Source organism: Oncorhynchus keta, chromosome 12, assembly GCF_023373465.1.
Source record: "Oncorhynchus keta strain PuntledgeMale-10-30-2019 chromosome 12, Oket_V2, whole genome shotgun sequence".
NCBI lineage: Eukaryota > Metazoa > Chordata > Actinopteri > Salmoniformes > Salmonidae > Oncorhynchus > Oncorhynchus keta.
In genome coordinates, this window is record NC_068432.1 from 4,227,551 (window position 1) to 4,248,117 (window position 20,567).

At 42.0% G+C, this 20,567-nt stretch overlaps 1 protein-coding gene across 4 annotated transcripts in view; it reads left to right on the forward strand.

Moving 5' to 3' along the window:
* The window catches only part of LOC118391752 (serine/threonine-protein kinase 32A), a 71,386-nt gene that overhangs the window by 21,040 nt on the left and 29,779 nt on the right, over positions 1 to 20,567 (forward strand). For all 4 annotated transcript variants that reach the window (XM_052457629.1, XM_052457631.1, XM_052457630.1 and 1 more), the window contains one exon: positions 5,938 to 6,111. In XM_052457629.1, coding sequence (XP_052313589.1) covers positions 5,938 to 6,111 — 174 coding nt within the window. The remainder of the gene's footprint in view (positions 1 to 5,937; positions 6,112 to 20,567) is intronic.

The window sequence follows — 20,567 nt, forward strand, 5'->3', positions numbered from 1 at the left end:
GAATACAAACCTAAAGTTCAATGTGTTCCCAACGCATTTTCAACTCTACTGAAAGTTTTGTCACAAAATCTGTTGCATTAAATAGAAAATGTGCCTACTCTGGTCTAGCTAAGTAGCCAACAGCTCGAGGATACAGTGCGTGTAGGCTGTGCGGGTAGGATAGTCTACATGATGAGATTATTATGGATGAGAGCAGAATATATTTATTTTTTCAATGGCACTCAAGCATCAATGATCCTGTCACCAGAAAAGGATCCTCGATATTTATTGGAAAGGAGCGTCAAGATCACTGTGCACATTCACCACCTTGTGAAGTTCATCACGATTTATTTGATCTGTATCCTAATAAACTCCATGCTTTCCCGAGTCATAGTGGGAGGACCACACACCATATAATCGTATTACGCCAAGTTTACTTCAATATGATGGTTATTATATCAATATTTTCCCATAGAGGCTTTTCCAGTTTCCACTGTCATTTCTCGCATACGTAATTAGTTACAGACGCACAAATATCATATCCCAAAGACACGCTGACCTCTCATCATTATTCACGATTTATTCAGTATTATTCGTAGTCGTGGTAGCATCCACATTCATGTAGAAGTGTTTAGAAACATATTATATTCTTATTTACAATAAAAAATGACTCAAATGACACAATACATTATTTACCATTCATTTCTATTTTGCACAAATAATCTGGAACACAAACAGCAAATGGATCCAACAAATTTGTAAAGTCACACGCTTGATGTAATAATTGCATGCTATGCATATGGGACCAAATACTTCACTTTTTACTGCATTAATCTTTTACTGCATTGGGCTAATTTATGCTCGAACAGCGATATTCTTGGTGGTCTTTAACAAATCTACTATGAAATGAAAGTATATACTGTATCTCACACACGTGGTAATGGGCTTAAAAAAAGAAGACACCTGTACCATGTCAGATATATACTGAACAACACTATAAATGCAACATGTAAAGTGTTGGTCCCATGTTTCATGTGCTGAAATAAAACATCTGATTAATTCTCCATATGTACAAATATATTATTTATCTCAAATATTGTGCACAAATTTGTTTACGACCCTGTGAGAGAGTGTTTCTCCTTTGCCAAGATAATCCATTCACCGGACAGGTGTGGCAAGCTGATTAAACATTATGATCATTAAATAGGTGCACCTTTTGATGGGGACAATAAAAGGCCTCTCTAAAATGTGCAGTTTGGTCACAGAGCTGTTGCCAAAGAATGTCATGTTAATTTCTCTACCATAAGCCGCCTCCAATGTAATTTTTGATAATTTGGCAGTATGTCCAAATGGCCTCACAACCGCACACCACGTGTAACCACGCCAGCCCAGGACCTCCAAATCCGGCTTCTTCACATGTGGGATCATCTGAGACCAAACTGAGGAGTGTTTCTGTCTGTAATAAAGTCCTTTTGTGGCAAAAACTCATTCTGATTGGCTGGGCCTGGCTCCTCAGTGGGGGGCCTGTTTCCCAAGTGGGTGTGCCTATGCCCTCCCAGGCCCACCCATAGCTGCACCCCTGCCCAGTCATGTGAAATCCATAGATTAGGGCAGAATTAATTTATTTTAATTGACTGATTTCCTTATATGAATTATAACTCTGTTAAATCGTTGAAATTGTGGCATGTTATGTTTATGTTTTTGTTCAGTATACAGTAGATTTGAAATGTATTCAATTGAGTTTGCATCCCAATATTACACTTTATATACTGTATATTAAAGAAGACTGAAATATAACAAAACAGTTTGACATAGAAACACTGTAATTTTGTCGTAAAAAAAATGTATTATCTTTATTAATGATGAAATGATGACATGTTATTAACATTCCACCCATGAGTCTAAAGAGGGCACTTTTGGTCATTGACTGCAGGAAAGGGCTACTGCACCTATAAGTTCATTTGTGCCAGTACTTTTGGTCCCCTAAAAACAGGGGAACAATGTACAAAAAGTGCTGTAATTTCCAAACAGTTCCATTTCTGACAGTCTGCACTTTAACTTCATAGTCATTGTACAATATCAAATCCCGAAGTGCTGGAGTACAAAGCCAAAACAACAGCAATTCATTTGAAACATTAAAACAAAGACATCCATGTGATTATTCTGCCACATGGCTTTGTTTCTTTTTTCAGACTTTTGTCCAACACTTTAAAAACTAATCCACTCTTACCTACAGTCACCCATGAGAAGACTGTCAGTGAGAGTATACAGTACAGCATCTGATGTTAATGTGATAGTTACATGTGTTTGATCTCAGGTGCTTTGACTTCCCTCGGTGGCTCTGTCAAACTATCCCCCAGCTCCCCAACATGTCAGACTGTCTCTTCAGAGGTACTTTAACATCTCACAACTGATTTCTTGACATTTTAAAAGGGGAAATCTACAGTTCATACAATAACACAGCGGACACCCCACCACTGTTTCGGTGAACAGCTGAGTAATGGGGCTAGAGAAATGTAACCACTCTCAAATCTATAGACAGAGCTATGGTGCAAGGACTGACTATCCATAATCATAGTTTTAATCATGTTTTGAGGCTATACAGGATTTGTTTAGAATTACGTTGTTTACAAACAAAGGAATAAAACAAAACCATTTTTTTTAGGGTTCTCATGGAGTGTGACAGTTGAACTAAGCTCATGAGGCATTTATAATTTATATTCTTCAAGAATCAATGGCTATATACCATGCATTTTAGCAATCGCAGATTGCCGCTTTAAAGACTGCAGAGCTGCAGTGGCTCCCCGGAGTGAGTTCCTCTCCTCCTTAACTTTGGGTTTACAATTTCCTTCAGCCCTTCTCGTGACGGAACACTGGGGAACTTTGGTGACATCATGACACCATCGTCTGTGGGCCTAAGTTATCATCCTCTGTCTGTCTGTGTGATTTCTGGGGCGCAGGATGCTCCCAACCATTCAGGAGCATCATACACTGGTTAGTGGGCGGCGCCATCTCTTCTCCACTTGTTTCTAAAAAATACTGTATGTTTATTAGAAAATACAGCCATTAATCTGCTCTGTTTTGCAGATGTCCCTCATACTCTTTGCCGAATTTACAACCCTGCATTCCCCACGAGACACTGAGGCTTTTCAGGCTCACCACAGAGCCTTTTTAAAATCTATGCATCTTAGAGGAGAAATACCCTACAGCAATGAACCTTTTAGGAGAAATACCCTACAGCAATGAACCTTTTAGGAGAAATACCCTATAGCAGTGAACCTTTTAGGAGAAATACCCTATAGCAGTGAACCTTTTAGGAGAAATACCCTATAGCAGTTAACCTTTTAGGAGAAATACCCTATAGCAGTGAACCTTTTAGGAGAAATACCCTATAGCAGTGAACCTTTTAGGAGAAATACCCTATAGCAGTGAACCTTTTAGGAGAAATACCCTATAGCAGTGAACCTTTTAGGAGAAATACCCTATAGCAGTGAACCTTTTAGGAGAAATACCCTATAGCAGTGAACCTTTTAGGAGAAATACCCTATAGCAGTGAACCTTTTAGGAGAAATACCCTATAGCAGTGAACCTTTTAGGAGAAATACCCTATAGCAGTGAACCTTTTAGGAGAAATACCCTATAGCAGTGAACCTTTTAGGAGAAATACCCTATAGCAGTGAACCTTTTAGGAGAAATACCCTATAGCAGTGAACCTTTTAGGAGAAATACCATATAGCAGTGAACCTTAAGGCATTGTCCCCTGAGGGAATGATGTTAGACAGCCACTCTGCAGCTCTGTGGCATCTATTCAGTAGGTAGTGTTCACTCTCTGTGTTATGCTTTCACTGTGTTACACTTACAGTGAGATCTCACCAAACACCAGTTAAGCTCTATTCTGCAATGACTATGACAGACCATAGACCAACAAGCCATTCTACCTTAGCTGCTGAGAGGACAAAGTGGTGAGTTTTCCCTGAAGGAAGCAAGCCCCCCTCCATCCTACACTTAGGGTTGGCATGCTCCCCTCCATCCTACACTTAGGGTTGGCAAGCTCCCCTCCATCCTACACTTAGGGTTGGCAAGCTCCCCTCCATCCTACACTTAGGGTTGGCAAGCTCCCCTCCATCCTACACTTAGGGTTGGCAAGCTCCCCTCCATCCTACACTTAGGGTTAGCAAGCCCCCTCCATCCTTCACTCTCTGGCCCTGAAGTCATTGACATGATGTCCTCCTACTGCAGCATTCCCACCACCATCCTTAGTTGGATGCCAGCCAATGATTGGTATTATTCACAGAGGAAGTAAAGGCATGGAAGCACTAACAAACCTTTCACTTCCATTGACAGGTGACAAGATAGTGTATGGATGGATCGCTGACGTAAATGACTACACTGAACTTCGAACAAGTAGATAAGAAACTCCTGTGGAACCTAACAGAATGTTCAGAATGAAAGTGTAAAGTTGCCTTCGATCTGTGTTGATTATCTTGGAGATTCACTGTAGGCTAGTCAAGCAAGGAAGGTCTTGAGCGAAATAATAATAATATATGCCATTTAGCAGACGCTTTTATCCAAAGCGACTTACAGTCATGTGTGCATACATTCTACGTATGGGTGGTCCCGGGAATCGAACCCACTACCCTGGCGTTACAAGCGCCATGCTCTACCAACTGAGCTACAGAAGGACCACTGATTTTACAGTGCCATAGACTCATTATCCAGCCATTCAAAGGGAGAAAGTACAGATCACAGTGGGAATTCCGTCATGTGAAATCAATGGGGAGTAGTGGAACAGGCAAGGTCTGATGTGTCACTCCGCTGCATGAATGCTAGATGGATGGAGCCCTTGATAGATGGATGGAGCCCTTGATAGATGGATGGAGCCCTTGATAGATGGATGTGCTCTGTCATACCACACCTGACATAAAGCTTCTTCTTTCGATGGAACAGTTCTATCAGTGTGTTTGAGTGGTGTTTCCATCACTAGCCACTAATGAATAGCCTTTTCTGGGAATTAGTTTGGGCTTAGAATAACTAGCGACATCTCTGGCTTGGCCTAGTCATTGTGAGAGCTCACTGTCACCGTACGTGTCATAAGGGGGTATTCTGCTGGCTTTTGCATCATGTAGTCGTGAAGATTGCAGCGCTGTCTTTTAGCCTTGATAATTTAACCCTCCACTTTCATTACATGCCTCACACTAAATTTGAATAGAACTTGTTCACATGTTGGATATTGGCAAACCAAGGTAATTGCTTTGAATAGATGTTGGTGTGTTGGGCTCTTCTATTTTGTGTTATTTATTTATAATTTTTTTAACCTTTATTTAACTAGGCAAGTCAGTTAAGAACAAATTATTATTTTCAATGACAGCCCAGGAACAGTGGGTTAACTGCCTTGTTCAGGAGCAGAATGACAGATTTGTACCTTGTCAGCTCGGGGATTCGATCTTTCAACCTTTCAGTTATAAGTCCAACGCTCTAACCACTAGGCTACCTGTTGCCCCGAGGCAAGTTGCATAAGAGTCACATTACAGCAATTTGGTTTCTGACTCCCAATACAATATCATAATATCAAACCTTGTAAGCTGTTAGGATATGTAAGAAATGTAAGAAATATGGGACGTCATAGGCTGATATTCTTCTTCTCCCTTCCCCTCCTCCTCATCTTCCTTCTCCATCTCCACAACCCCGTCCTCCACATCTTCCTCCTCCACCTCCTCTTTCACCTCTTCATCCTCCTCCACATCTTCCTCTTCTGCCTCCTCTTCTTTCACACCCTCTTCCTCCCTCTCCTCCTCCTCCCCCATCTCCACAAGCCCGTCCTCCACATATTCCACCTCTACCTCCTCTTTCACCTCTTCATCCTCCTCCTCCTCCACATCTTCCTCTTCCGCCTCCTCCACCTCTTCTTTCACCCCCCCTCCTCCTCCTCCTCCCTCTCCTCATCCTCCTCTCTTGTAGGTACTCGTTCCAGGATGAGGAGGACATGTTTATGGTAGTGGATCTGTTGCTTGGAGGAGACCTGCGCTACCACCTCCAGCAGAACGTTCACTTCTCAGAGAGCACTGTCAAGCTGTACGTCTGTGAGAACGCCCTGGCGCTGGGCTACCTCCGCAGCAAACGCATCATCCACAGGTGAGTGGGAGAGACACCTTCATCATCATCATCCACATCCACAGAGAAGTTATTTTTTCATGAGATTTCACGTTTTAAAGAAACAGCCCAAAGAGCAAATCACTTCCTCATCCTCATTGTGTAGTATGAGGGCCCCAAAAAAACATGAACAAAGGCTCCAAAAACACACATACACAATATTTTAGAAACGGCAACGCTCTCAGTAAAGTGATGCAGGTCTTCAGATGTTGTACACATGAAAATGTGTTATTCCAAACTTTATCCACAATGTTACATTCCCTTTTGCTCAACACGAGACGTTTCCCCTATCCAGCTGTTAGATTTTCTGTGTAGCCTGCTGCTACAGGTACCTGCTGTCGTAGCGCATGTGGAATCAGATTATATCAAAAAGGGTCAATCAGAGCTAATGAAACAGGATTTTATTGAGCTCATCAACACCCTGAAAGGCTCTGGCCCCGTGCCATCGCTGGTTCGCAGCTGCGAAAAGTTCAGCAGACTCATAGCACTTCATATCTGGTTTAAAGACAGCTGCCACTCATAACTGGTATTGACTATTCGGACACTTTTTGTAAACAAAGATGCTCTAAAGAGATGATGGACTCCACCCAAGCCATCTAGTATCCTGGACCCTCTCGACACATTTCAAGGCTGCGTTAAGATTTTTACAGTCCAAGACAGTCCAAGCACCGTTCAGGTAATACCTCCCATCCTTTCTGAGCATTACTGTCGTACTGTTGTCTATACTGCCAGGGGTCAGTTGTAATATTGTACTCATTCAATTGTACTCCACTCTTAGATCTGCTATTTTTAGCTCAAAAGAGAAGCCCACTGTGGTCTGCTCACCCAGTGTTATTAGTTCAAATGTACAATGTAATACCCACTCGGTTTCAAATCACATAGTTTGTTTGAGTTGGAGACTCCATGTGATTTTAAAATCCATAAAGGACTTGGATTGATCCATCTGAACATTAGGAGCTTACTTCCTAAACTGGATTACATCGAGATATGGGCTATGCAGACAAATCTGGACATTCTGGGACTCTGTTATTAATATTTAGGGTTATAATGTGTTCAGAACCGATAGACAGGGTAGAGTTGGTGGCCAATTCTTATTAAAAATCCTTTCGCTGTCTCTTTAACGAAATCCATTTCCCTTATCAAAAGCTTTGAGCTCTCTTTCAACCTTTGTTTGGGGAAAAATGTATCCATAACTGTCATAGGGGGTCTACCGTCCTCCCTCTGCTAACCTTTGTGTACTCGAGGAGTTAATTCGTTTGTTGTTTTCTTATACTAAATCAGAAGTTATTATCCTGGGTGACCTAAATTATGATTGGGAAATGCAGGCTTCAGACAATCTAAAAGACATGTGTAATGATTTAAACTTAACCCAGCTGGTGACTAAGCCTACACGGCCCAACTCTAAAGAGCCTTAAAAGTAAACTCTGATGGATCTTATTTCAACGAATACACCAGAGGAAAATACTGGTGACTTCACCCAAGATATTAGTTACCATTGCCCAGTTCTTTGTGTTAGAGATGTAGGAATACAAAAATCTAAGTCTAGTGACATCACAAGGAGGAACTTTAAAAACTTCAGTGAACAGGCTTTTTTTACATGATCTTTATTTTAGTGACCTTGATTGTATTTCAGCTGTCCCTGAACCTGATGTAGCGTTCAGCCTTTTTACAGATGTCTTCAATACTATTGTGGATAATCATGCTCCCTTCAAAAAATGAAGGGTTAAAGGTAGATCGAATGCCTGGTACACTCCGGAAATATTATGTAACCGCTCTTTTGGATTGTAATTGAAACCTGGCTAAATTCTGGAAAAATGTCAAATCCCTGAAGGGTTCTACTTCCTTCTTTCTGCCACAACAAATTAATTCAGACATGGGCCTCGTTCCGGGAAAAAAAATTGCATCGTTGATGTATTTAATCACCATTTTTTTTAAATGTATTTAATCACCAATCACCAGCAGGCTACCTCTTTGAAATAATATAAGTCTATTTTCACAATGATATTGTGTCACGTGCTGACCTTAGATATTTTGTTATGTCGATGTTTTAGTATGGTCAGGGTGTGAGTTGGGTGGGTTGTCTATGTTCCTTTTTCTATGTGGTGTTTTTGTGTTTGGCCTGGTATGGTTCCCAATCAGAGGCAGGTGTCGCTAGTTGTCTCTGATTGAGAATTATACTTAGGTAACCTTTTCCCACCTGTGTGGTGTAGGTGATTATTTTCTGTTCAGTTTAGGCCTGGCACTATTACAGCAACCACTTTAGTTGTTAATGATCTTGTCAATTCCTTAGACACTAAAATGAAATGCACTGCTTTGTTTGAGAACCTGTCAAAAACCTTTGATACTGTTGATCATGCTACTTTATTGAATAAGTTGTCCTCGATATGCCTGAGCTCTGATGCCTGTTCGTGGTTTCATGATTATCTTAGTGACATAACTCAGGTCATCGTGATTGATGCGGTTAAGTCAGAATTTCTTGAAGTACAGTGCCTTCAGACAGTATTCAGACCTTGACTTTTTGCACATTTTGTTACATTACAACCTTCTACTAAAATTGATTAAATTTGTTTCCCCCCTCACCAGTCTACATACACAACCTCATAATGACAAAGCAAAAAACTGCTAATGTATTTAAAAAAAACAGAAATATCACATTTAGATAAGTATTCAGATCCTTTACTCAGTACTTTGTTGAAGCACCTTTGGCAGCATCGAGTCTTCTTGGATTTGACGCTACAAGCTTGGCACACTTGTATTTGGGGAGTTTCTCCCATTCTTCTCTGCAGATCCTCTCAAGCTCTGTTAGGTTGGATGGAGAGCATTGCTGCACAGCTATTTTCAGGTTTCTCCAGAGATGTTTGATCAGGTTCAAGTCTGGGCTCTGGCTGGGCCACTCAAGGACATTCAGAGACTTGTCCTGAATCCACTCATGCATTGTCTTGGCTGTGTGCTTAGGGTCGTTGTCCTGTTGGAAGGTGAACCTTCGCCCCAGTCTGAGGTCCTGAGCGCTCTGGAGCAGGTTTTCATCAAAGATCTCTCTGTACTTTGCTCCGATCATCTTTGCCTCGATCCTGATCCTCTTACAATGAGGATGAGGAAGTGATTTTCTGTTTGGAGTATATTTCTCAAAAACATGTAAAATCACAAAAAAAGGTGTCTGGACCCTTCTTCAACATGTCATTTACAACATAAATTGAGATTTGGTTGTAAAAAATGAAACTTCTCCTTTAAGAGAGACCGATCAGAGCTGAGCGGTACTCACAGCAGCTGCAGCTCCTAGAGGACATAGTGTCCTCCAATGTCCTTTCAGACTAGCCAGCAGGTTTGGGCTTAATTCATAATTTTCAAATGGATTTTCAAAACTCATGAGTTGAAATTTGAATTGAGTTGACCACATCACACAGGATGTAGAAATTTAATTTGAGTTTGAGTGACAGGAAGTAGAATTTAATTTGGTGCAATTCAATGAAATTCCACACAGTCATAGGCCTTTTCTCAATTGGATTTGCTCAACTTCTGCATCCTCTCTCCTCTGTTCCCTCTGGCCTTTTGAAAAAGGTCAAAGGAGGAGGAGAGGAGGCAAGGAGAAGGAAAGGGGACGTAAATGTGCTTGAATTGGAAGCACCTTCTCAGTGGTGATTTTTGCATGTACATCTTGCTTGGGCAAAAAAAAGTGGGATGCATTCCCTGCAAAACCACTACACAACACTAAACAATACACGAATTGCATTGCCTACATAAAGCTGTCCCAACAGCAGAGTCCCAAAAGCAGTCCCTACACCTTACCACTGCTATACCTGGCTGTCAGAGGATTCTAGTCTGGCAGCGAAACAGTTAATTCAGCCTCATTTACTGCCTTTAAAAAAAGATAGCTGATAAAGCTGAGTTGGTTAAAACTTCTTAAGGTATAGGGGGCAGCATTTTCACTTTTGGATAAATAGCGTGCCCAATTTCAACTTCCTGCTACTCATGCCAAGAATATAACATATGCATAGTATTAGTAGATTTTGATAGAAAACACTCTGAAGTTTCTAAAACTGTTTGAATTATGTCTGTGAGTATAACAGAACTTATGTAGCAGGCAAAACCCCAAGGACTAACCATTCAGATTTTTTTTTGGGAGGGGGTCTCTGTCTGTTTAGTGAACTCTCATTGGGAAACAATATTTCTTAGGAACTTGTTTTCAGGTCCTACCGCTTCCACTGGATGTCACCAGTCTTTGGAATTTGGTTGAGGTTATTCCTGTGTGCAAGGAAGAAGTACAGCCATCTAGGAACTGCATAACACTGTTGAGAGTTGCGCAAGACTTGAAAAGTAGCTTGGTTAGTTGTCTTCCTGTATTGAACACAGGTAGACCAGTCTTCAATTTGATCGATTATTAACGTTTAAAAATACCTAAGGTTGTATTAAAAAAGTAGTTTGAAATGTTTTGGCAAAGTTTACAGGCTTTTGAACTTTTGAAATATTTTGTAGTGACGTTGCGTGATTTGGAAGCTGTTTTTTTCTGGATCAAACGTGCCAAATAAATGGACATTTTGGATATATATTGTAACGGTTTTGACTTGAGGTTATTATTTATAGGGGTGCCAGGTAGGTTGTGCCTACCAGAGAAAACATTGGTTTCTCCTTTTGGTTTGGGAGGGAATGAGTCCCATCTGGTCCGTCAAGTCTACACCAATAAAGGACTTATGTAAAAGTCAGAATGGAAATAAACTTTTCATAAACCCTTAAAACATTGAAAATAACTTCAAAAACAACTATATTATTTTGCGTGGGTTGTATTAGCAACAATGATTACACACATATAATAATATCACAATGAGTTCTGGTTCTTCTAGAAATTTCCTGTACCTCGGGCCTAAAAAGAGTCCAGCCCGGTAAAGGAGTTCGGGGAACTCCCGTGACCTTAGTCACGCAATGTTTGTCCATTCATTCAAGTGTAACATAAACCCAGTATTAATCATACAATCAATATAACAATTATTTTACTAGAGAACTTTAAAGCGTATCAACTCTTACTAAGTCCTCAACTACAACTAACTACATAAATCATCACAGTATACATCACATCAAAACAAATGAAATACCGTTGTAGACTCTTTTTAGTCGGTCAGTCATACAATCCAATCAGCCAACAGATCTCCAGTGGAGAAAGGCCACGAAGAACAGAGAGGTGTAGTCCACGGACGCAAAGAGTGGATCCGATCCTGGGTAAACTCTATTAGGCTACAAAACACACGTTTAACGGCAACAAAACAAACGGAATAGAGAAGCTTCTGAATGAACTGAGGGTTGAACACATCCATCCATTCACGTCTCCATCACAACCCCACTTTTGGCTATTTAATTGGGAATTAAAGGGAAAGCGTCCTATTGGAAGGAGAAGCACTGAGACGGTTCAGAAAAATTCAGGGCCGTCACAATATGGACGGAATTAATCGAACAGAAGGACCAATTGTGATGTTTATGGGACATATTGGAGTGCCAACAAAAAGTTTGTCAAAGGTAAGGCATGTTTTATATTTCATTTCTGCGTTTTGTGTAGTGCCTGCAGGGTTGAAATATGCTACCCTCTTTGTTTACTGGTGTACTATCATCAGTTAATAGCTTCTTATGCTTTCGACGAAAAGCCTTTTTAAAATCTGACATGTTGGCTGGATTCACAACGAGTGTAGCTTTAATTTAGTATCTTACGTGTGATTTAATGAAAGTTTGATTTTTAAATAATTTTATTTGAATTTGCCGAGCTGCATTTTCCCTGGCTTTTGGCCAAGTGGGACGCAAGCGTCCCCTATACCATAACAAATGTGGTTTCTACAGACAATTGAGATGTACAAACTATGGCATAAGTGGATGACAAGTAGATGATGCAATCCGTAATTCCGATTAAGACATTAACGAGCGAGCAAGGATGGACATCTCAATATAACTATTTGTTCAGCACTTTTGAAATGTACAGCAACAGAATTCATAACATGGGCCGTTCTTACAGAGTTCGCCTTGTACACCAAGTCAGAATCATAGGGTAAATAAAAGGGGCATTATAAGCAGACAAAGAAAGCTCTTACACTATTCAATGACTACATTTCTCGAAAACACCACCAAGTCAGAACATTAGGCCAAATTAAGAGGTGAAAATAGACCAAATTATTAGGGTGAGGCAACTGGGCTACTAACAGCTTACTACACAACAAACACTTAGTATGACTTTCTTAGATACAGTATACATATCTTCCTGGCATATTACATCATTTATACAGCAGCATACAATACATTTTTGGACTCACCTTGTTGTGCTGTGCTCACTTGAACAGGAAGGTAGCGTGGCGGTCCTACTTGGGCAAATTTCGTCGTCAAACTTTGTCATCAAAGTCTTGCGTTCTCTGGATTTATGGTGCTTTCAAGACAACTGGGAACAACAAAAAAAAAGGTTGAATCATGATGACATCAGTGATCTTCAGGTCGTAGCTCTAGTAAGAGGCCGGAGTTCCCAATTTACAATTCTGAGTTGGATGACATTTCTAAACGTATTTTCCCAGTTGTAGCTCATTTTTTCCCAAAGGTCCCAGTTGTCTTAAACTCACAGTTAGCCACTGATTCCTTCCAAACCACTCTGTTGTATTTGCGATTTCCAACTTGTTGTGTAATGTTTATATCCAATGGCCAATGAGCACCGATATGTTTTATCTGTAATTTCTCTTCATTATTTATCTTCATATGACAAGGATTAAAAAGGATTTGCCAGTAGATTGTCAACTTCATTCATGATGATGACTGCTAGCTAAGATTTTGAAAGTATGATGTTGACAGTCCAATCAAAGCTACTGTAGATATAACATGATTTGTCATAATTTTATCTGTGGCCAATGACCTTGAGCCTTGGATGGGCACTTCTAATGTAACTCTATGGCAGCACCCAAGCAGCAAATATTTTCAAAGTCTACCCTTAGGTGACGTAGTGTCCCCATGAGTGACAGATCACTGAGCCAATCATGGCTCAACGCGCTGTGTTTTCTGCCCGCCTGCCCCACCACCACAGAAAGCACTGAGCTAGGCTGAAACACCTGCATTTTGGAGCTCCCTCACTCAGGAAAACAAAAAAAGAAAACAAAGAATATATACATTTTCCCTGGAAATAATGTTCATATACTCTTTAACCCTTAGTACTTAGAATAGCCAATTATATTTCCACCAACCATTTAATTTGTTTGCCTTATTTATCTCGCCCTCAGTGTTAACTTTAGGGTTAAACTAATGTAAGTGAAATGTAGTAATGTCCCCATATTGAACAACACGTAAATGATTAATGAAATATAATAACTTAGAATATTCACATACAGGTTTTTGTTTTCCTTGATCATACATTTTTGTAGTTTTTCCTGATAATCAATTGTAGACTACACATCATTTAGAATTTCACTGAATCCATTTCTATTTCCTTACAATTCCAATTCTGTATGCTGTTTACTATATAAAATTCAAACGTCATTACAATTCAAGAACTAAATTGGAGTTTACGAGGCACCCTCAATTCAATTATGAATTGAGCCCAACACTGTGAGCTGCCAGTCCTGGATACCTGCTGCATTAGATGGTGCACCTCCAAATACTGTGTTGATCAAGGGCAAAGGGACGTGAAAGTAGTTACACCTGACACAACAGTTTACAGTGAGTGGCTGACTATTTTCTTTATGATATTTGTAAGTCGCTCTGGATAAGAGCGTCTGCTAAATGACTTAAATGTAAATGTAAATATGTCCAAACTCTGTCTAGGCCCAAAAACATAGACTCCTTATTCAATCTTGGAATGTACATAAGTGCTTTTTAGGCACAAGTATATGCTGCCATGCCAAAGCCCCCGACGTCCACGGCCGACAGCCAAAATACATAGATGGCTACCACCCAACAGCATCCCTCAAGCTCCTTTAAGTAACTGACGAATGAATTGACTGTCCTGTCATTCATCGTGACAAATCGGATTGACCTGAAAGACCTTCAATTGTGACGGTCAGGTCAGCCTGGAGAGAAATGTGGGGTTGACTTGATGATAAGTCAAGACACACGAACACGCCAACACACACTACAGGCAGAGGTGGCCCTATAGACCTTCCTCAGGTTGTATGATAGCCCTCTACCTGTGTGCAGGGGAACAGGATAATAATGATGGCGAATGGCCTTATCAGACCTGGACAACTGGGAGGCTTCAGGGTTCCAGAGTGCTAATTAATCACATGCAGGATAACAAATGACACTATTTAGTGGTAGGCCTAAACATCCATTTTTTTGGACTTAAACATGTATTATATGTAACCATAGATCCTTGAAGAATATAACTTAGAAATGCCTCATGAGCGCTGAAACCACTGCAGGGAAATAGACTGGGGGATCATTTCTCAATATCTGACTCATGAATCAATTCAGTGGGATAGTTTCTGTTTCTGTCATTCCATTCCAACAAAGGATCCTAAAAGCAGGTGTTTGGGAGATGCGTGTTTAGATCAAATCAACCGCTTTCAATCTGCATTTATTTGTGAAGAAGGAAAAGATGGGCATTCTAATTTGAATCTGTATAGAAATGGAATACTTTGAGAGGGCGGATGTGCACACTGTGAGTAGTTTTGTGTATTCAGTGTGTGTGTGTGTGTGTGTGTGTGTGTGTGTGTGTGTGTGTGTGTGTGTGTGTGTGTGTGTGTGTGTGTGTGTGTGTGTGTGTGTGTGTGTGTGTGTGTGTGTGTGTGTCTGCTGGCCTTGAGCAGAATCTCTATATCCTATGACTCATGACGGATGATTCATGAGGATAGTGTTGATAACGACATTGCATCAGGTTTGATGATCGATTCCAAAAAGAAAAAGTATATACTCGTAAGTGCACTTCTCCACATTTACTCCGGCTTCACTTTTTCACAATAGATCTATGACCATCAGGGTAACAGATCACATCAAGGCCTGTTTTGTCAGAACCTTCTCATAGGGTTTTCAATTATTAACACTAAGATGCATCTCAATTAGTGGTATCTTCAGAGACGATCCTCTCATACAAGACAAAGGGAAAGGAGGTGGTGGAGTTATTGACTCACTCCCCACAGCAGCTTGATTAGACAGTTGGAGGGGGAGACAGGCAAGTGGGAATGAGAATGGTGGAAGTGGGCAGCAGTATCCATGTAACTCAAGCCGGGAGCATTATCACTAGTCCACAGGTTAGGACTTGTAGAAAAGGAAGTGGTGGAGCTGTGGTGTTATTGACTCACTAGCTCGCCACAGTAGCTTCTGCACTTTGACGAAAGTGACCAAGTGATTTTAAATCCTCAATAGGTTTTAATATTTCATGCTGAAGGTACTTCCCGTTGGGCTGTTAGGTAATGGTCGACAGCACATGATGACTGATGAAACCACATGATGACTGATGAATCCTCATGATGTCTCGATGCTTGGTCTGCACAAAGATTGTAGATGATGTCCTTAAGCGAGATAAGATTGCATTTGACAGATGATTTTAGAATATGAAGCCTGTTTTCCATTGCTCCAAACCAAAACAGTGGTTCGTCTTATAGAGCTAAGTAAAATGATCTGTTTTGACATCAGAAGTCACATTGCGTCTGGAATACAATTTGATGTTTGCTTGCTGTTGAGGCCCAAGGTTGTAAACTAAAAACAGAAGTGCCACAGAGACTGTAGCCCTCTCTACTGTTTTTATGGTCTCAGTTTGAATTATTGAATTAATTACAGGCTCCAGCACTGTGAAAGTACAGCATGGCTCTGAACAATGCTGTGCTCTGAGCTCAGAGAGAGAGAGAGACGCCGCCTGCTTTACACCGAGGCAGACAAGAGCTTTAGACAAGAGCTTTAGACAAGAGCTTTAGACAAGAGCTTTAGACAAGAGCTTTAGACAAGAGCTTTAGACAAGAGCTTTAGACAAGAGCTTCAGACAAGAGCTTCGGACAAGAGCTTCAGACAAGAGCTTCAGACAAGAGCTTCAGAAGCTACAGACACGCCCAGGCTTTGTTTAGAGGAAAGATACAGTCAGAGTGTCAAATGTGATTGCAAAGCCTCAATCCTGCACCCCCCAAATGGCAACAGCACTGAATGCATAATCACATTTGAGCCTTTCTACCGCCTCAACTGAAACTCATTCCACGTTGAAAGTCTTTCAAGGTTGGCTCTGTCTTTGTTCAGATTGCTATCGAATCCACAGCTGTTCTCTCATGCTTATTTCCAACACCGCTGAACTGCTTTCACCAGGGGAGGTGTTCATATTGGGGAGTGTGCGTCTGTTCTCCAAATCTCTCCCAAACATTTTGTTGCATATCCTGATAAAAACATTTCTAAGCCTGTTGCGTCATGCGGGTGTCTGTTGTTTGATGCTCTTGGAGAGCTCTCTCATTTTCTCTCACCCTGGTTTGTTTTTGTGTGTGCTTTTTCCTTTTACTCTCTGACGAGAGCTCGATTTTGCAGCGGCTCAAGTCAGCCGAACTCAGGTCTGCTCAGCGCAGCACAGCCTCAAACTGGCACTGTGTATCCTTCTGGTTCCCTGTGCAAATGAATGTGGCACTGACCAGACATTGTTTCTCCAAATGTACTGTTTCATCATCTTTCTCCCCACCGCTCTGTCACGGCCCACTGTGTCCCTGACTTGGCTTGGCTTCAGCAACACCTAGAGCACAGACACATTATCTCGCTCAGCAAGTCTCTCTACCGCGGAAACTCATTTGTTAAAGGAAGATAAATGGCACACATTTGTCAACACTTTCTCATCCCACAGTATTATGGCGCCTGAGAGGGATGTTTCTGTGAGTAAAGGAAGCTTCCGTCTTCCCAATAAAAAGTTCAGTGTTCTGTATCTATAGTCTGCATAATTATTTCATGACAGGAGGCGACATATGTGTTCATATGTCAGACTGTAAGTCAGGTAAAGCAGAAGAAGGTAAATGAAACATCCTTTAAACTCACAACAGTGGATTTGTGAACGTTGGTTTTACTGGGAGCATGACAACATATTTACCTTTGTAGTCTGCCCTAAAATAATAGTTAACTACTTGTATATTACAGTCCCGTCCGTACCTTACAAGACCTTCCACTTTTTGTGAACTTTCAGCGTTCTCCCTATGAGTTTGAGTTAGTAAATAATTCCTCTGTAATAATTGTGATTCAGTGAGCCGTGCCTCAGAATGCCTTGTTCAAACAGGCGCTCTCTAAAGACCAACCGATTCAAACCGGCCCAAATTAGATGGGAGCCAGATGAACGCTCGTCAGGCAGTGAAATCCAAGCGCTGTGTCTATGAGTAAGAAATAGCATAACCATCCTCCACTCTGCCACTCTGAGAGCTGTTATTATTTAACTGATCAAACTCAAGTGAATGGAAGCTCTGCTTTGGCTAACCCCTTAGCTCTTAATGGGGTTGAGGCTGTTCGTTTTAGATGTAAGTTGCCTGCTGTGGTTAGTTAAGGTTTCCCTCCACGTTCAAAGCGTGCTGCTCTCTGCTGATTCCTCTCATGGCTGGTGGGCGTGGGCGGCTGGCTTCTGCTGATGGATGACTGGCGCTCCCTCGCTGTGCTGCTCTAGCCTGCTTTGCTCTACTCTGGGACATCATGGGGCAGAACCTGGCCTAAGGCCTGGCAGCTGTATGTGCTGTCTGTGGTGCTATCTCTAACCTTCCACAGTACTGATGGAGTCATCAAAGCAGTCCTCGTTAGGAGGTGGCTATAGAGTGGGTCATGTACAAAGACGATGATACAGAACAGCCCAAACCCCCTCTTTCCAGTCTTCTGACCTGTGTGTGGCGGAACACATTGAAGGACTTTTGGTTGTGTTCCAGGCTGTCCTCTGTCTCACTGTATCAGAGGGGTGTCAGGTGACCATGTGGAGGTTTTGGTTACTCCTCTCATCCTGATAGCTGGTGTAATGAGATCATTAGATCCAGGTAATAGGTTGTTGGACTAGTCAAGCGAGAGAAAAGCCAGGCGGATCGGTTGCACTGCACTTCAACCCCACCCTTCCATTGCTGCCTTGGCAGAATCACCAATGAGCCTCACTCCGGACGGGGGATCCCAACAAGGACGCGTCCCAAATGGTAGCCTATTCACTATATAGCCTAACACACTATGCTGGACCAGGGCCCATATGGTTCTGGTCAAAACTAGTGCACTATATAGGGAATCAGCTGGTCTATGCTGGAGATGAGTTTGTTTAATCTAACATCATAGAAGGGCATTGATGTTGAAGGACAAATATGCTCCTTTACTCAATATAGTGTCCATCAATGGGAATATACACCGTACAGCAATTTTTCTATTCACAACTCAGCCTTTGCAAACGCTGCCTTTGCAAACGCTGCCTGTGCAAGCTCTAGAAAAAGATGAAAGAGAGCGAGAGAGAGTGATGAGAGAGAGAAATGGAGAGAAGGAGCAAGAGAGAGCAAGAGAGGAATTGAGAGATGGAGACCAAAAACACGTTGATTCCACAAGTTTTTTTTCTGCAAGGGGAGAAAAAGAGCAAGAGAGCGATGAAGAGAGAGCGAGAGAGAGATTTTTTTTGGGACCGATGAAGCCCTTGGTAGCACCTCCAAATATCCTTCTATTAAAAGTGGCAAAAAAAAAAGTTGTACGCCTATTGACGTGACACCTTTTAATAGTCCCCCAGCCAGCTGGCTGTGGGCACATCAGGCCCGAGTCCATCTGTTGGCCATCTCTTATTGCTGGAATATAACGATTCCATTTCCTAATGAGTTTGTAGCGCGAGACGAGGGCCTGGCGCGGTGCTGTACCACTGAAAGGATGGAAAATGATAACGTGGGGCCCATGCTAATACTACGCCCAGGGAAGGTGGAGGTGATTTGGCCTCTAGCTACACCAGGAGTGACAGTCGGCCAGGAGGTAGGATGACTGGGAAATCTAGAGGTGAAAGAAACACTTGAAAAAGAAAAGGAGAGCCGCACACTCTAGGAGCTCAGATGCAATCATTCAATAATCTAATAACCAACGTTTCGAAGGGACAAGCTGTCTTCATCAGGGAGGACAGATTGTTTGTCGAAACGTTGGCTATTATTAATTGCATGTGAGCTCCTAGAGTGTGTGGCTCTCCTTTTCTTTTTTTTCTAGAGCGACTGGGCAGACACAGGACAACAACAGTAAAGGAGAGGGAGACAACATGAGTCTGAACTTCTCTGGTCCCAGATCTGTATGTGCTTTATTCATGGAAACTTATCTGGGACCAGGCTAAGTCTGAACACGAGCACATTCTATCAACACAAATAAGCTTTCCACCCCTTTGTCTTCTACTAATAAAAGTCCATGAACGAGGAGCGGGGCCAAGGTAATTGCCTGGGTAATTCTTATCAGACAGCGGTCGGGGCTCTCATCCTAGAATTACGCAGGCAGAGTGCATGTGATTCAGCTGAATAGAAAATGCCAAACAATAAACAATGTTTTTTTAGAGAACGGGCGATAAAGCCCCAATGTTTACATATCTCAGCCAAGGTCATTGTCTGGGTGACAGCAGGGGTGGGTTGTGGATGGCTCCGGCTCTCACAGTCGCACCCATAACCATCAGCAGGCAATTGAGTGGCGCAGCAGCTCCTGTCTGGTGTTCCACAATGGCTGCCATGGGTTTTAAATATAAAACACCTCTCCATATCTCAGCCAAGGTCATTGTCTGGGTGACAGCAGGGGTGGGTTGTGGATGGCTCCGGCTCTCACAGTCGCACCCATAACCATCAGCAGGCAGTTGAGTGGAGCAGCAGCTCCTGTCTGGTGTTCCACAATGGCTGCCATGGGTTTTAAATATAAAACACCTCTCCGTGCAACCGTTGAGGGAAATGTCAACTAATTAAGTGCAACAGATTTGACCTTTTTAACCCGGGCCCTGGGCTAGGTACACTGACACCTCAGGGTACACAGACACCCCCGCCCCACCTGCTGCAGCAGGCACCCTTTTAATATGCTAATCAACCCTGTCCGCTGATGTGGCTGTCAGGACTAATGAGGCTGGGAAGCCGTGCTCCAAAGGCTCATGGTTAGTGGACATGATCTCCCGACAAGTTTTTATTTTTTTTATTTGATCTTTATTTTACTAGGCAAGTCAGTTAAGAACAAATTCTTATTTTCAATGACAGCCTAGGAACAGTGGGTTAACTGCCTGTTCAGGGGCAGAACGACAGATTTTGTACCTCGTCAGCTCGGGTATTTGAACTTGCAACCTTTCGGTTACTAGTCCAATGTTCTAACCACTAGGCTACCCTGCCGCTGCTACTAGCCCACTGAGCGATTGATCCAGTGTTATGATCCAGAACTCTACAGTATGTTGTCAGCTATCTCCAAAGCTCTGATCGACACATAGCCAGATGTGATGATGTGTCATGTACTGTATCTTACATGAGATCTTTTTATTCTGTCACTGAGGTGATTATCCAACGTTGTCCTCCATCCTAGTCCTTTAAGGGACA